Source organism: Nomia melanderi, chromosome 8, assembly GCF_051020985.1.
Source record: "Nomia melanderi isolate GNS246 chromosome 8, iyNomMela1, whole genome shotgun sequence".
In the NCBI taxonomy this organism is placed as follows: domain Eukaryota; kingdom Metazoa; phylum Arthropoda; class Insecta; order Hymenoptera; family Halictidae; genus Nomia; species Nomia melanderi.
Window position 1 is genome coordinate 3,186,617 of NC_135006.1, and position 16,096 is coordinate 3,202,712.

At 32.1% G+C, this 16,096-nt stretch overlaps 1 protein-coding gene across 1 annotated transcript in view; it reads right to left on the minus strand.

Annotated features, from left to right (window-relative positions):
- Window positions 1–15,722, minus strand: part of Cad96Ca (tyrosine kinase receptor Cad96Ca) — a 39,643-nt gene extending 23,921 nt beyond the window's left edge. Inside the window, exons 1-2 of the mRNA XM_031975772.2 lie at window positions 15,091–15,722; window positions 14,423–14,784 (exon numbers count right to left, since the gene is read on the minus strand). Of these exons, the coding sequence (XP_031831632.1) occupies window positions 14,423–14,477 (55 nt within the window). The 5' untranslated portion in view covers window positions 14,478–14,784; window positions 15,091–15,722. The remainder of the gene's footprint in view (window positions 1–14,422; window positions 14,785–15,090) is intronic.
- Window positions 15,723–16,096: the final 374 nt, after the last annotated feature.

The following is a 16,096-nucleotide window of genomic DNA, read 5'->3' on the forward strand; positions in this document are numbered from 1 at the left end:
ATAGTCCAAAAGTATTTTTGCGGCGATATACGCGACAGTCGACCGAATAAGTAAAAGTACAATACCGCGTATATTGTAGCATCAGTCTGTTAATCATTAACTTCTGTAATTGAGGCGACCCGTTAATTAGACACAAAGGTAGAGTAAAAAAATGAGCAGCATCGTCACGTATACACGAAATACGATGCATGATTTCATGTGGAATAGCTTCGAATAATTGATTAAGTTTTCTTTCTAAAGGTTAGTGCACAATTCATTGATTAATCTTTTATTAAGAGAGACTAGTGTGATTAAGTGATCAACAATTATTCCTTATGCATGTTAATAATTTATTGACAGAGTTTAGATATTGCGGTTAATTTCAGAAAATCAGACAGAACTTTACCTAATAATTTTTATTAAATTCTTCTATCTTTTGAGTTAGTCGTTATGCTACATGTTCCATAGAATATTGTATTTGTATACTTTTTAACAAAAATCAAAATTTATTCACCAATTTACGTAGCAATATAATTATTTCTACCTAATTTTTTATGTACTCCGTTTTTAGTGAACTAAACTTCGTTAGTAAATAGTATGAAATTTAATAGCTGTTGATCAGTAATACATACATGTAAGAACTACTTGCAAAATGGAAAGAAATGTTAATTACGTGTCCCACGTGTTTGGTTCTTGTAATCCTTTGAATACTGTCGCTATCGTTTTTCTCTGGGTCTACTATGTAATATTCAGCAAGTGTTTTCAAAATAAATTAGTAAATACTCATCTCGAAGACACAAATGTATCCTCTCCAATTCTTTCCTATTCAAAACACAGCTATTGCATAAATATTCTACATATAAACATCATGTCAGAACCGCATTGCGAGGCCGTGCATTGAGGGGTATACTCAATTGAAAAGGGGGTTTTTCGGTGATTTTTAAGTTACAATTTTAAGTTACAAAAACATAATAAAAACTGTTAAAACAATAATTTCGAACAGCTGATTGTTATCTAGAATAACAAATTGTTTTGTTGTACTTATACTCCCGTTATTGCCAGTTGTTTTGTGCGCCGGTGAATTCAACGGTTAGCATGTATTTGACAGAACACAGAAAGAACATAGTTTTTAAACTTAAATTCTTAAACATTTTTTATCAAATCGATTGATTTATATTTACAATTAATAAAATTAACGGTTGAAAAATCGGTGAGTGATTTAATTGCTTATTAGAATTAGTCACCAATTTGTAGGTATAAACTGTGTTAGTTATAAAATGTTAGTTTTTACATGGATTCAATTGAAGTCCCCCAAAAATCTCAAGTCACGAACATCAAGACTTATGTACAATGCTAATATTATATAATTAGACGGTACGAAAAAACGTCTGCAGCTAATCTTTAATGAAGTATCCAAACGGCGGTTAAACCTGAAACGAACTTACTCGCTAATCGTTATTAACGATTAAATTTCTGTTATAATCATTATATATGTATATTTATATATACATAACATATTTCAAGACCATTTGATTTACATAATCAACTAAAAATGTTTACGTTTGCATTAAGCGGAAACATTTCATTCTGGTTCGTTTATTACCAATAAAAACATTTCCTATACACTCTTCGCCCGGGGTAGAATTTGCATACGGATTTGTAGACTTCAGAAGTTGAAAGATTCACGAAGAAGTGTACAGAGATTGTACAGAAAACGTTCGACGCCGAGCTCTACGCCTTTCTTTTGTGGAAGGAGAAAAAATAGTTATTGAAAGTTCTAATAGCATTGTGTTTTCTCGCTCTTGCTTGTCCCCTCCGCGTTACTAATGGCCGCCATTATTCTCGAGGGAATACCACGTAACTGTATTCTCACGGTGCAGTGACTTCAATACCGCTATAACGTGCTGGAAATCAAGAAGCAGCTGTATTGTAACGCATCGTCCGCGATGAAAGAAGCTCCGCTACAGTCTGTAGTCATCATTCATTTACTCGAGCGCTGTCGCGCAATGAAATTAATCAGCAATGCACGCTGACGATTACCACTGATAGGGAAGAGTTGGTACATCACACCACTCAAGATGTTGTGTTAGATTTCTCGTGTAGCATCAACATGAATACAAGTTAATATTGGATATTGTAAGTAATTTGATATTACAAATCACCCACTAGTAAGTATTTTATTTATCGGTAAAAATAAAAATTCATTAATCACTTAATTATGAAAAGATTCGGCTTAACAATGAATTCTTGTCTCTTAGTTAAAACACCAAAATTTCTGGATGAAGAAAAAATAAATGTAAGGAATAGAAATCCGATAGGTATTAATGTATGATATGTCAGTGAAACAATAAAAATCAATGCTCAATGTGTAATAATAATAATTAAATAACATGTTTATTAAGTTGTGTGTTTGATGAACTATCAAATTCTTAATTTGAAAATGCGTGACTTTCATATTATATAAACGAAAACAGAAACATCCTCTAAATAAATAGCAATAGATGAACTATATATAAAATATCTCAAAAATATGGGTCCATTTAGGATACATATTATCACACAAATACAAATTGAAAATTTCGTTAATGCATTGATACTGTCGTTCAAGTCTCTATTTCACGATATTAACAAGAATTATAAATTAGGTATCTAGAAATGCGCTCTGGTTAATTAATTGTAATTTACAATTTACACTTCAATTTTCACGTCTTTTAATGTAGTTTTTCTTTTTATACCACATGTATGTATATATATCTATATGTCTATGTATATATATACATATTAGACCAATCCAATCCGCTATTTTGAAATACTGTTTTTAAAATTTGCTTTAGTAGTGTGAAACTAGAAAGACAACTGCTTTATTATCATTATAGTAGTGTGCAATGATAAATACGAAAGCCTTACAGACACACTGAACATTATGAATCTACAAATCAGTCACAAAGCACATCAAACACGCATGAAAAACAATCCTGTTCGCATTACACAAGCTAAAATCCGAACGCAGCAAGTCACTAGAAAAACCAAAATTACTAACTGATTATCAGAATTAGCTTCTGAAGAAGCTATTTCGCCTGGCATAAGCTTACGAGTACTTTCTACGCCAGAAACCGCTAATTAACTTCTTCCATACGGCAGTTGTTCACCCCGGAATGCTAACTGACGACCGAGAGCAATGTAGCACGGAAGATGTTACATTGTAACAAGTATTTCTGAACAATTATAACATCATGTACAATTTTCAATTTGTCGTTAACAAGTGGAAACAATAATATGGAAATTTTAAACAAAATAACATTATTGTTACAGTCACGAATATTAAACTTACTATTGTGTGACGTATAAACACGATCAAGATTAATATTACATGCCGCATTTTGTACAGCAGTCGTGTGTGAAATCGATTTGTGTCAGGCGAGTTAACACATTGCGTACCGTTAACGAGAAATCTCGTTTTTATATAGTGACACTTAGCTATGCAACTTCGCTAATTACCACAGCATTGAAAAAAATATAAAATTTAATTCGAATTGATTGTCTATTTAAAATATATTATATAACAATATGATATCTGAATTTTTCTATACATAACGATGTAAGTTGACCTCAATGAAAATGGCCATCCGCACAATTCAGTTTTCTGAAAATTAGCTGGTACGCAATATGTTAATAACGATCTGCGTCAGTTAGTATATTAAAACGTACGCGATTGCGTTTAAAAGACCAAGTTCAAACTCTTCTACACGTCTACATAGAAAAGATCAATACATATCAAATAATGTGCTTCGAAAACCCGTTAACTTCTGCCTGACACTTTGATAAAATGCAAACTATTAATTTAATTATTTAATTATTATTTATTGGAATACATTTCTGCCAAAGCATTGTCCAGACTGTTAATATTCATTTCGAATTTTTTAAAGTCCGTCGAACTAGGGTGTTGGTTGCACGATGTTGTGCCGGCTACGTTTTCTAGTTAATTTGAAGGATCGCCGTCCCTGTGAGAAGGACTGTAAAAACACTATAGAAGTTGGCAAAGTGGCCGAGGTCCCGGGCACTGCGCTACGAGCAACGATAAACTGAGAATAAGAGCTAAGATTGATGTTAACACATTGTTGACCGGCAGTTTTACGCAGAAGCTATGCTATGTCACCGGTTATTACTCCATAATTAAATACGAAAGTGAAACAATCTGAATAAGCTTCAATATATCTTTACTGTACGTAATGAATTGAAATGAAACTTCGGGCATATCTTTTAAATAAATTTTAACATTTTGCTTTTGCAATATTCTACCCTGCCCTGCACTTCAAAAATTGAAATGGCCAATGCTAGTGCGAATACGAGTTAACTCGTGACCGGTCAACAATGTGTTAAAGTTGATGCCAGAGTGACGTCTTGTCGCTAACTCCTTAATGATTTCTAATCTATCTGAACGTTTACAACTGACTTTTGGTATTTGATATTTAACCGTAATGCGGCACTCACGTCGTTAGTGAATCCGCCAAGCTAAAAGTCACAAGGGCAAAGCAAAGGGGACTCTTCCACTCAGGATACTCGCGTCAATAGCCATAGAACAACAGTTGATGGTATTGGCCGAGCCGCGTGACGAAGAAAGCAGACGGAACAGAACGCAACGGAGTGAGATGTAACGATCTTTTCCAATTCATATATTACACGAACAGGTGTTTCAAACTGCGTGTAATAGCTATTTAGTAACTGCTGCGATACGACGATGCTGCCTTTCTACGGAAAGCATTGAAATATTGGTTTATAACATTTTTAAATATAAAACATCCTTCCAAAAATCCTGAAAAAGTTATAAGTTAATAACTATAACAAATTACAATATTTATAGAAATATGAATATGGTAGTTTGCATAATTCGACCGATAATGTAGAAAAATATTGGTTTTTATCTGTTTGAACTGCGTTTCCCCAATCCAAAGAATATGAAAAAGTAGAGTATTAACAGTCATAATAATACAGTAATTCTATAGAAATATAAGATTGGTATAGTAATAATTTAAATAAAGAATCAGCACTTATCATTTTCGTGGATTTTTAAAAAATCGGTTTTGCAGTCTAAAATTCTAAAAAAAACTCTAAGAAACGCACATCCGTCCTTAAAGTAACTATGATTTGTTTCATAATTCTTTATCAAACAATATCCCAACTAATAGTAGGGATAGTGGCTTCAAACTTGGTAAAAAGGAATTTCTTCGTGAGATCTATCGAATGATATATGCGAAGGTCAATTTGGTTTAGGGGCACCTTTACCCCTCCTAATTCGGCTATGCCCTCTGGGAAAATAAACTAACAAACTAGGTTAAAAGAGGATAGTGCAGATGTCCAAACAGTCAAAAAGGTAACGGTCTCTCAAAGATGGCTGGGTACGTTCGGTGTTTTATGGATTTAATATTATTCACTTTATTACTTACTTTTTTCATCTTATTGTTTAATAAGCACGTACTTAGGATATACCAAAGACAGGTAAAGGTAAAACATACGAATTTGGCACATTTTACACGTACGTAATTTATATATGCGTCAATTAAATAAATAGTTTATTAAAGATGATATTCATTGTTAGTCGTATAAATATACCTATTTATAAATAGTCTTATAGCTCAAAACATACATTGTGTATGTTTCTGGAAAACAAGAAACTTACAATACCTCTAACAGTAGCCAAAGGCAAACATAAATAGGAAAATCCTAATCACTCAATGTGATAATATACGAATACCTACAAAGAACTAAGAATTATTATCAGATTCTTAAATAATCATTGAATCTTAACTCAAGGGATTTTCCTTCTTTGCAATTAGTTAAGTGGAACGAATCGATTCGTGTGCAACACATGACTCGCAAACTGTAAGCAACAAGTGGATCTTGCGTTTCCGACGTCAGCGAAAAAGACCATGATTCAATGGCGAACGATCGTGCACACACAGACAGGCGGACAGACAGTATCAGTTAGTCGTTTGGTCGCACTTTCATCGTCCCACTTTCTCCGTCTTGTTCGGACTGCGTTTGCTTGTAAGCAGACGCCGTCCAAAAAACCTTTATTCCTGTTCAATTCTCCTATTTATCGCTGATCTTTCTTGCCAATTTATTATTGTACGGATAGTAATGCCATTCAGGGTGTTGCACCTGCATGGTAGCCCTGACTTGCCATTCATTTCTGTACAAGTTAATAATGAATATTACAGCTTCACTCCTACTTCCCAGACATCCACTATTGCACGTTCAATATTTTATAAAGAAGAAATTAATATATTACTGACTTTCTTAGTAGTATATAGTGACCATGGCATAGTTTAACGTATCAGACTGTAAATCAGACTCATCAGTTTTTAAAATCGCAAAATGAATAACTCTTCTAATAATAGCAATAAAGATGTCTAAGAAAAGAAATGATATATTAAATTATATAAAAGAACCCATTCATTAATGGTGCAGCATATACAACGTTAATAAGTTAAATGATTCAATTAGTTTTGAAACATCGAAGGTGGGGGTTGAATAATTTGAGCTTTTCGAAGCTGAGGTTGTCACATCTTTCGCAACGTTATTATATCCGGAAGAATTAAACCGTTTTAACCATTTATATATTATACATTGCAAAGATAGCATAGAGTGAACAGGTATTTACTTTCTAAATAAAAAGAATGCTTGAAGAATGTACGGTTGTAAAAGACTGAGGAATGTTTTCTAAGAACAACTTTTTCATGTGGTCGCGGTATCTTGCGCCATAATTTTTCTCGTAGAAGAGAGATATACATGAAAAATGCACCTCGGTAAAATAAAATCTCAGTTATTTGTGATAACTCTAACGAAAAACTTATAGCTATGCGAAGAATCATTGCTAGTGAGATTTCATTGCTACTTACCTATCGAAAACAGAATTTCACAATTTCAAAACTTCATTTCTTCTAATTCATATTTCGTCGTCTATTTTCTTCTAATTTCATTTCGCGCAACTTAAAAGAACAGATTACATTGGAAAACTAACGCTACAGTATAAATATGTATATAGGAGAAACGTTTACTTTCGAAACACTGAAGTTTGATAGCGCATTGATACGTACAGTTTCCAAAGAAATTAATTTGTTTAAAAAATACATTAAACTGTAAATTGAAATGTAGAAATTACTTTGTGCTATTGAAGACTAATGCTACAAACACAAAAATAACGAGGGTTAATTTTTTTTATTCAAAATGATTCTTTAACGAAAGTACTTGTTTCTATTGAATTCATAATATACACGCCGTTCCGATAAAAACAGAATTTTAATATTAATGGGATTTTCTACTAGACGAGAGAGCAAACCAAATAAATCATACAATACACATTCTTATTTGAATGATTATTTTAATAAAATAATATTGTATATCCTTGTTGTGGAACTATCTGGGGAAGAAAAATTCAAGCATTTGAATTTCCATTTGAATATGGAAACCAGATGAAACTCCGACAGTCTGAATGATTCTTAAAGCGTTAAATATGCTTCGAATATTTCGTAAACAAATTATCTGCGTGTAAGCGCGCCCTGTGTGTGTGTATGTGCCATCGTGTATGAAAGTGAAGCGTCAGTCCGAAGAATATTTAAGGACCGACGATGACCTCACCGAAGTGAAAGTTCTTCGGTTTGGTTCCCCGTGATCATTAAAAACAAGAAGGAGAAAAACTGGCGGCCCCTTTTCGAATCCTTGTAGCCCTCTACATATCGAGTTCCGGTCGTCGACACGCTCTTCGTTGACGTCACGACTGGCCTCTCAAGATACTACCTCGAATTCGATATCCCTGGAAAGGATCTAACTTTCGTTGACCAGTGATCATGTACTTTCTAGCATTGAGCAAGGTTCAGCGAGAATTATTCGACAGAAGCTGCGCTATGTATCGTCATACAGAGCGGATAACATAGCCTGATCACCTTGAATAAATTGAGAGAAGTTGCCTCTGTCGGACTGGTTATTTTTTTACATCGTACCTCATCGATTAATTTACAATTAACTCCTTGTGGATAACTTATATATAATTATGATCCACCATCAATATTCAGAGAAATGTGATAAATAATAAGTCATTATACGAGTGGTAACACCTGCTGCTACTCTTCACCAGAGGACTCATAAGATACCTTTCTAGCAGGTAATTATTTCATGAATATGTATCGCCGATTGGCATGCTAAAAACAACCTCTCTATTCCCTTCTTTTCTGTTTACCTTTCCTTCCCACAGCACCCCACTTTCAATTTTAACCAGTTAACTGTGTTTGACGAGTATACACGTCATCGTATAGCTTGACATGATACTAACTCTTTCAGAGATGAATTCTTTATTTTTCCTCATAAATATGTAATTCCTCTTTGTTTCGCTTTGATCTTTCATTAAAATATACTCAACGTGCATTCGTCCTGCGTTCAACGAGTACACCCTCCATTTTTCGATTTTATTGCGCGCAGAACGAGAGGTTTTTCCAACTAAATTCCACAGTTAACTGGTTAAACACTGTTCATTGAAACTACTAAAAGGTTAACAATAATATACTGAACTTAAAGTACCAGAGAGTGTGAAAGGAAAAAAAAGCAGACGAAGAAAGTAAGCAGTGTTCTCCGAATTTTATAACTGTTTCTTGTATTCCTCCTAAGAGAATTTCGGAGGAATTTAGGAATCACACATCAAAATAATTACACAGTTGTTGGGAGATGAGTAAAAACTATGTTATACACGTACAAAAGTAATTAAGAACGATTTTTTTATTGATTCATGGGGTTATGTAGATGTATTTAATATTTTTTCAATTTTATTGTAACTTCAACTATGACAACTGAATGCCTTGGCACAAATATAAACGAGTTAGTGAAAATGATATTTCATATATTCATTAACTCGATTTAATATTATATCTCTATTACATTCAAATCTGGCAACTACAAAGGGAAATGTAACTAATGAAGAATGTTTTCTAAAAAAGAAGAAACGCAAAAGAAGAGGAAATTTCCACGAATCTAATAATCTCATTTTTATAACATTTGTAATTACATTTTGTTTCAAAATATCTAAATATTTGAATAGTTTCTTAGCGTTATTTAATAAAAACAGTTCCAATGCCAAAATGCTACAGATATAACGGTACACTTGCCATATTTAACTCTTTGATTACGGTGTACTCCAACCCGCAATCACCAGGACTGTCTAGCGGAACATTTGTATAAGAGTAGCTACCGAAAGTGGCTGGTATGGAGTTATATTAACTGTCAGGAATTTAATTGGTTGAAATATGATATGTGACATCAATTTCAATGTTCACTACTTTAACTCTAAAACTACCAGACAGGTCAAAATGACACATTCCTGATGACTTCTTTCTGTAATTATTAAGAAGATAAAAACTGTTTCACTGAGACATTATTACCAATACCAGTAAACCAATTAATGTCCCAACAGATGCACTCTTCGAGTTTCTATAAAGAAATTTCAAAAACTTAATTTAACTGTTCGGTACTTTCAGTGTTAATAAAATAAGGGATTGTAGCGAGAAAGATTATAGTCGTATACGCGTTTCGAATACAGGTATCCGCGTATAACAAGGCACTATGCGTAATTAGGTTTCAATAAAATTATTCGAAACAATGATTTAGTGTACAAAATACGGTTAGGTATTAAAAATTCACAAAACTATACCATTTACTTTTTAAAAGAACGATATATCTATGAAAACACTCAATAGTTCATCGAATATACATTGCATGTTTCCTTCTTTATCACTGCTCAGCAATATTAAACGAGAGCACTCTCTTATTCAGTAATATTCTTTTCATTTCCTAAAAATTCGTTATTTTCGTATGTTTATGTTTCTTTGGAAGATCTTTCTGATTATTGTACCGTTTACATTTGAAAATCCGAACTGTGTATTGTATTACATTCGAATTAAATTTTATATGTATCATCAAGCTTACCACAACCGACCAGATAGAAGATTCACATATTCTCTTATTATAATTACTAATTTATAGTTAATGTAAATTAATTGAAGAAAAAAAGTAAACAAAATTGACAATAGTTAATCATTAATTTTTTATTATATTTTTGTATTAACCAAAATATTAATATTAAGAAAAATGAATAATATAAACGAAGAGTATTCAAAAATGTCCAGGATAAAACAATATAATGACGAATATAAGTTGTCAACACACAGATGCATACCGAAAACGAGAATAGTTTAATACACATGGATGGAAAAGAAAATGAGATTTTTATTGTGTTCCAAAAGTGAGTGTAATGTATTTAAGCGAAAAATCAACGCGTTGAAACAGCTACTGGTGAAACTGTTTAGAAAAAATAGAAAATATTGCATTCTAACTTTTAAACGAGATATGCTAAATGAAATATTATGAAAGGTAAAATGGGAACTGCATTTTTTCTTATCATTGACCATCTAATACGTGTATGATGGAACAGATAAGAATGTGCACAGAAGTAGAGTCATTTCAAACATTAAAAACTAAATGGAAACTAGAAACAATAATAATAAATGTATTATTTATCCCTAAATGAAATGAAAAGTTTTGTCTAAATCTGTTTATTAATTAACTATCTAGAGGTTAATTAATGGATAAATAATTATAGGTTCGCAAAAGTTATGAAGAACTATTAAAAGAGACAACACTATGTTTTGTTCTTATCATTAAATGTCGAATTTCCTTTTATTCATCCTTCATATGTATAAATACGTGTATAGATATATGTAACATTATCAGTAAAATAATTTCTTTTCTTGTTAATATCTTTCTTATTATTTTCATACACAGATTTATTTATTTCACAGGGATGACGATTTTGAAACACCGATAGGCATAGATGTACTGAACATAAGAGATTGTTCTAAACAACTTCGGCGGAAAGGTTAGAAACTGTATAATTAGATAAATAAATAAATTAAGATTACCTGAATATTTTATTCACGTCTACCCGCAGTAATTCGATGCAACTCTTTACGCTTGGACAGATTTCGTTCATAAGCAGAATAATTCATGCAGTTGTAAACAGAAACGCAACTGAATATACACAGAGTGAGGCACTTAAAACCAGCCACCTGCATAACTTGGCTGCTACTGGTGATAGGAAAAAATGATGATAGAAAAAAAAATAATTTTATTTGAGGAAATGGTCGAACACTTCCTTGAGCCTCTGGTTGTTGATATTACTTCACCTTTATCTCATAATCTCTTGTTATGGGTCGTTGAATGGAAATAAACATTCAATCAGGCTTATTATGATTAAATTATTAAATAAATTATAATAAAATAAATTATTAAATTATTTTCCATCCTAATTGGCTTAACCCAGACCACGAACGACCTGTCCAATAGGTCATTGTGTTCGTCTTGAAATATTCCATCAGAATGTAAGTAAAAAAATATACCGTTCCATTTAAAAAAACAGAGATGACCTTCATATCTCCTTGACGCCTCCACCTATCAAAAAACTAGTAACGTTGGATGATCAACCCCTTGATACCAAATGATTTTGGCCTGATGCATTTTTTCCTACACCAATAGCTGCCAAGTTATTCAGGTGGCCGGTTTTAAGTGCCTCACCTTGTATATATATATATATATATATACCTAACCCTCGATTTTCACGGTAGATTGGTTCCTCGAAAATGCCGTTTAGATTGAAATCGTACAATTCGAGTTCACTTAGCGTAAAATATATTACAAGAAACTACCAATATCACTCTTTCTGCCTTATGAGGATTTCTTTTGCATACCATATAAATACATCTTCTTTCAATTCTTTTCCTTTCTACCTGTATTTTGTTTTTAGCTTTCTTCTTACTAAAGATTTTTTTAGAATAGTCTGTTCTGTTAATATTCATTCGGTGGTTGTAATATTGCAAAAAAAGAATTAATATACTTTTTGCATTTGTTTGACCTGACCATGCCAAAGAGACATGCAAGTGCCGTATAAATGGAAGTTTTTCAGCGTTTCTTCAACCGTGTTAAACCGAAGTCCTGTAATTCGAATGCCGTGTAAATCGAGGGCTAAGTGTATATATAAAACTTAAGTACCCAAGTACTTTTCCCCACAAGATTTATTTTGTTCTATTGACTTTTTTCGGCACCCTTCAATGTTCGTATAACAGATGTCTGTAAAAGCTTTATTTTTTTCTACCGAAAGATTGAACGTTTAATAACGTGTTTAATGTCGGACTACAATATCAGATACATAAACGTACTTTACGTGGTGCAGTATAGGCAAATTTCCTGTGAACAGATTGTAAAACAATTTAAAGAAAACGGCGACAGCGATGAAAAATTGCACGGAGCGCATAATCGTCAAAGTGTTAATGGTAACTTTGACAGGCGATTCCTCTATGGCGTCGATATCGAAGAGAAACAAATCGTTAATGCAATATAAGAGGAATATTTAACGTGGATGTAACACATGATGCAGCCATTTGTAAACGCCGATTTAACAGCAGCAAGTTCCCTTTTTAGAAATCAACACAAAATTATAGAAAATAGGTAGCTTTACAGATCAGAATTCAGTAAAATTAATCTATATCCTTTAAAAATGATAAGACTCCGCTATTACAAATTCTATGTGATTTTCATTGTCGTAGTATATAAATAAATTAATTTACCGAATGATTTTTAATGACCTTATAATATTAGTAAATATAACACAACAGACCTGAAATTATAGTCATTTTGATCCGTCTAGTAATTGCGGTTTAAAAACTTTTAATTATTCGTTAATTAAAGACGAAAGAAAATATTATATCATTATAAATATAATTTTAACATAACATGTAAAAATAATAGTAAGTAGAATCCACAAATGGAATTAATGTGAAAGAACAAAAATGTTAAAAATGGTACGCAAGAAAGCACTTAATGGAATAAAACACATATAGTATTCTTTGTCTCTTCATTTCATAATTTGGAATCATATACAGTCCGGTTTCGCGACTACCAAACCCATGCATCGGAAGAAGTTTCCTCGACGCTTTCTCCGGGATATATTAGAAAGTATAGGTTACAAGAGCACGGCTACAGTAAACGCAAATACGACTAAACGCTTCTGAATCGAAATATATTTCGAATTTTTTTCTCAAGGATCCTTTCCATAATAAATTCTTAATAATACGTATTTATTATGAACTACTCGAGAAAAAATAAGATGATAAGAGGAAAAGTAGTTACAAGAATTTAAAAGAAAAATAAGGAAACATGAATAAACGGTACGTCTAGACGAGTATCGTAACTATCGTTTAAAATCGTAAAAGTCTTTTTTTATATACCTATTAAAAATATATAACAAATTTTAGTAATACTCTGTCAGCTGTATATATATAACTGACAGAGTAATATATTATATATATATATATATATCACATTTAGCTATCAACAAAAATCGTACAATAACGACAAATTGTTGACTAGATAAATATTATATTATGAATATATCAGTATATAAATACTTATAAAATTCATTAAACTTACTAAACATTACTAAAATGTTTGTTACATATTATATAAAGACACATTACACAGTATATGCCTGTATGAATTTAAACCTTTTAATATAACCTTTACGATTTATAGATAAAATTGAAGTATTTACAATTTGAATCGCATTATTCTTTAACGAAGAATCAATTAAAAAAATCGAATCTATTCATTCATTATACATTACTTGTTATTTACAGAATAACACAATAACAATACAATATTAAACATATTGTTAATGTTCGATCCACGATGAAACTATTTAAAGAAGAATTATGAAGGGGTACAACTAAATGAGAGAATCAAAAGTGCCGTTAAACTATACTAACTTTCTATAGACAATTTATTGTACTAACCCATAGTAAAGATATACTTAATTTTAGATTTCTACCATCTGTATTGACTGATAGGGTAGATGCAAAGAAAGGAGCTTAATTGTTTCTGTATAAATTAAAAAAATATCAGTTTCAATAGAATTATCAAAATACATATTCGAATAATTGTTCAATGTTTGAATGAGAAACGTTCGTTGCAACAAATGGAAAACATTAAAATTTGTAATTTTGTTTTCGGAGTTTAAAGGAGATCACGTTAATGTTCTTTACAATAAACGTAAAACTATCAAATGTATGAATGATGAAGAATTTGTAATTTACTTTAACGAATAGCAGTCTAAAACCACAACTACGTATTCCGTAATTTTTATATTTTAAAGCGTCATTATTTAACATTGATAAATATATATTTTATACCTTTCGTGCATATTGTTATACATAGGTATTAGAAACTGATTTTTGTTATATTTGTCGATAAGATACGCGTTAATAAACCATTCTAGTCTGATCCATGTATCTCATCCGATTTATAAATTATATAAATATTGCTTCGCACAGAGAACAATATATCTTACCGACTGTAGTCCATAGACACAGCGCCGTGACAATTATGGCCGATTTGATGAACATTGCGCTACATCGACCAACAATACGTTAAACGTTGATCCTCTTCGATTTTCCCAAATCGAGCCACGATCCTCAAACACCTTGACAGTCAATTCCGTCGCTACCATCTGCCTTACTCTCACGAATCGATCATTCCTTGCACACATCAGTCACACTGGTCTTCTAGTAGTCGCTACTCACTACGTGACGATTCCTCAGGATTGTCATGTCCCACGCCGAATCACTTATGCGAAATCACGGTAAACCAGTCCCGAATGCGATACATTTTACTTTTCAAATTAATTATCTACAGTTTCGGCGAAATTGTAATCTTGCACCGGACCATCGGTAATGTATGTTTATTAAGGGAAAACGGATTAGGAACTATTTGTAATATCTTGAAACAAAGTTGCTCGATCCGATATGTTCCCGATAAAAGTATCGGAGTGTTCGTTCGTGCTAACTCCAGCAAAATCCATAAATCGCTGTCGATCAGGGATTAATGAAAACCAGGGAGTCGTAGCCGTCGTAAATTTCGAAAATCAACTGTATTTTACGTATTTACGTTCGAAGCACGATGATATGGAGAACTTATGAAAGCTTAATTTCTGACCAGCTGGTATCGAGTCTTTCTTACCCATATTTATATTTTCCATGTAACGATATTACATACACTGTAAAATGTATGTATAAAATACAGGGAATGTATTAGGCAGTGGAGAATAGTATTATAGGATATAATAAGCATACATTTTGTTAAATACGTTAACAAATAATTCAATAGTCAAATGTCCGCAGAACACAGAAATGAATATCTCATATGATATATTAAAGGTGTAACATATTATATAACATATTACAGATGTAACATATTATGATAATGACGGTTTATCCTTTATAAATTAGTTTTATAACGTGAACTGATTTAAGTTTTATTTTATTCGTGCACCACCGGTATCATTAAAAAATATATCCACTTGTTATATGACTCTCACTTCCATAGATTAATGTATAGGATATTTTTCAAATTTATTTCTGTAAATATTCGTAATCCATTCGTCGTGATCGTCTTTCGTTCGACTTTCAACAGAGTTTCTTCGGTTAATCCTCACTAATCTGGAGAGCCGACTATCGTTTTTTATCGATCACTTTTTTTTCAAAGAAACGCGAAGATCAAGGAGTGTTAATCGAAAAACGGTGTTCGATTCCGCAACGATGTCGCTCGCGGACCAAGCAACGACTGTACCTGAGTTGCGACCAACGCGGCAGCCATGCCGATCGCAGTGAAAGAACGTGTCTCAATGGCGTAGAACGTGAACAGAAGAACGTGGTCTACCTTTACACAAGTTAATGCGATGAAACCAGATAATAAACATTGGCGGAAATTTATTTGTTTCTTTGCTATAAATATCTTTATAAGTGTCCTGCTCCAGTTTACGATTAATTATTAGCAAATGTCTTTTATATTATTATTATTATCATTATCATTATATTAATATTGTTGTTGTTGTTGTATATTATATTACTGTAAACTAGAATTAGTAAAACCTGATCAAGATATATTAAATGTTGTGTAAAATATACTAATACTATACTTTTACATTATAATTAAGGAAAATTTGACATAGAATGATAATAAAAAG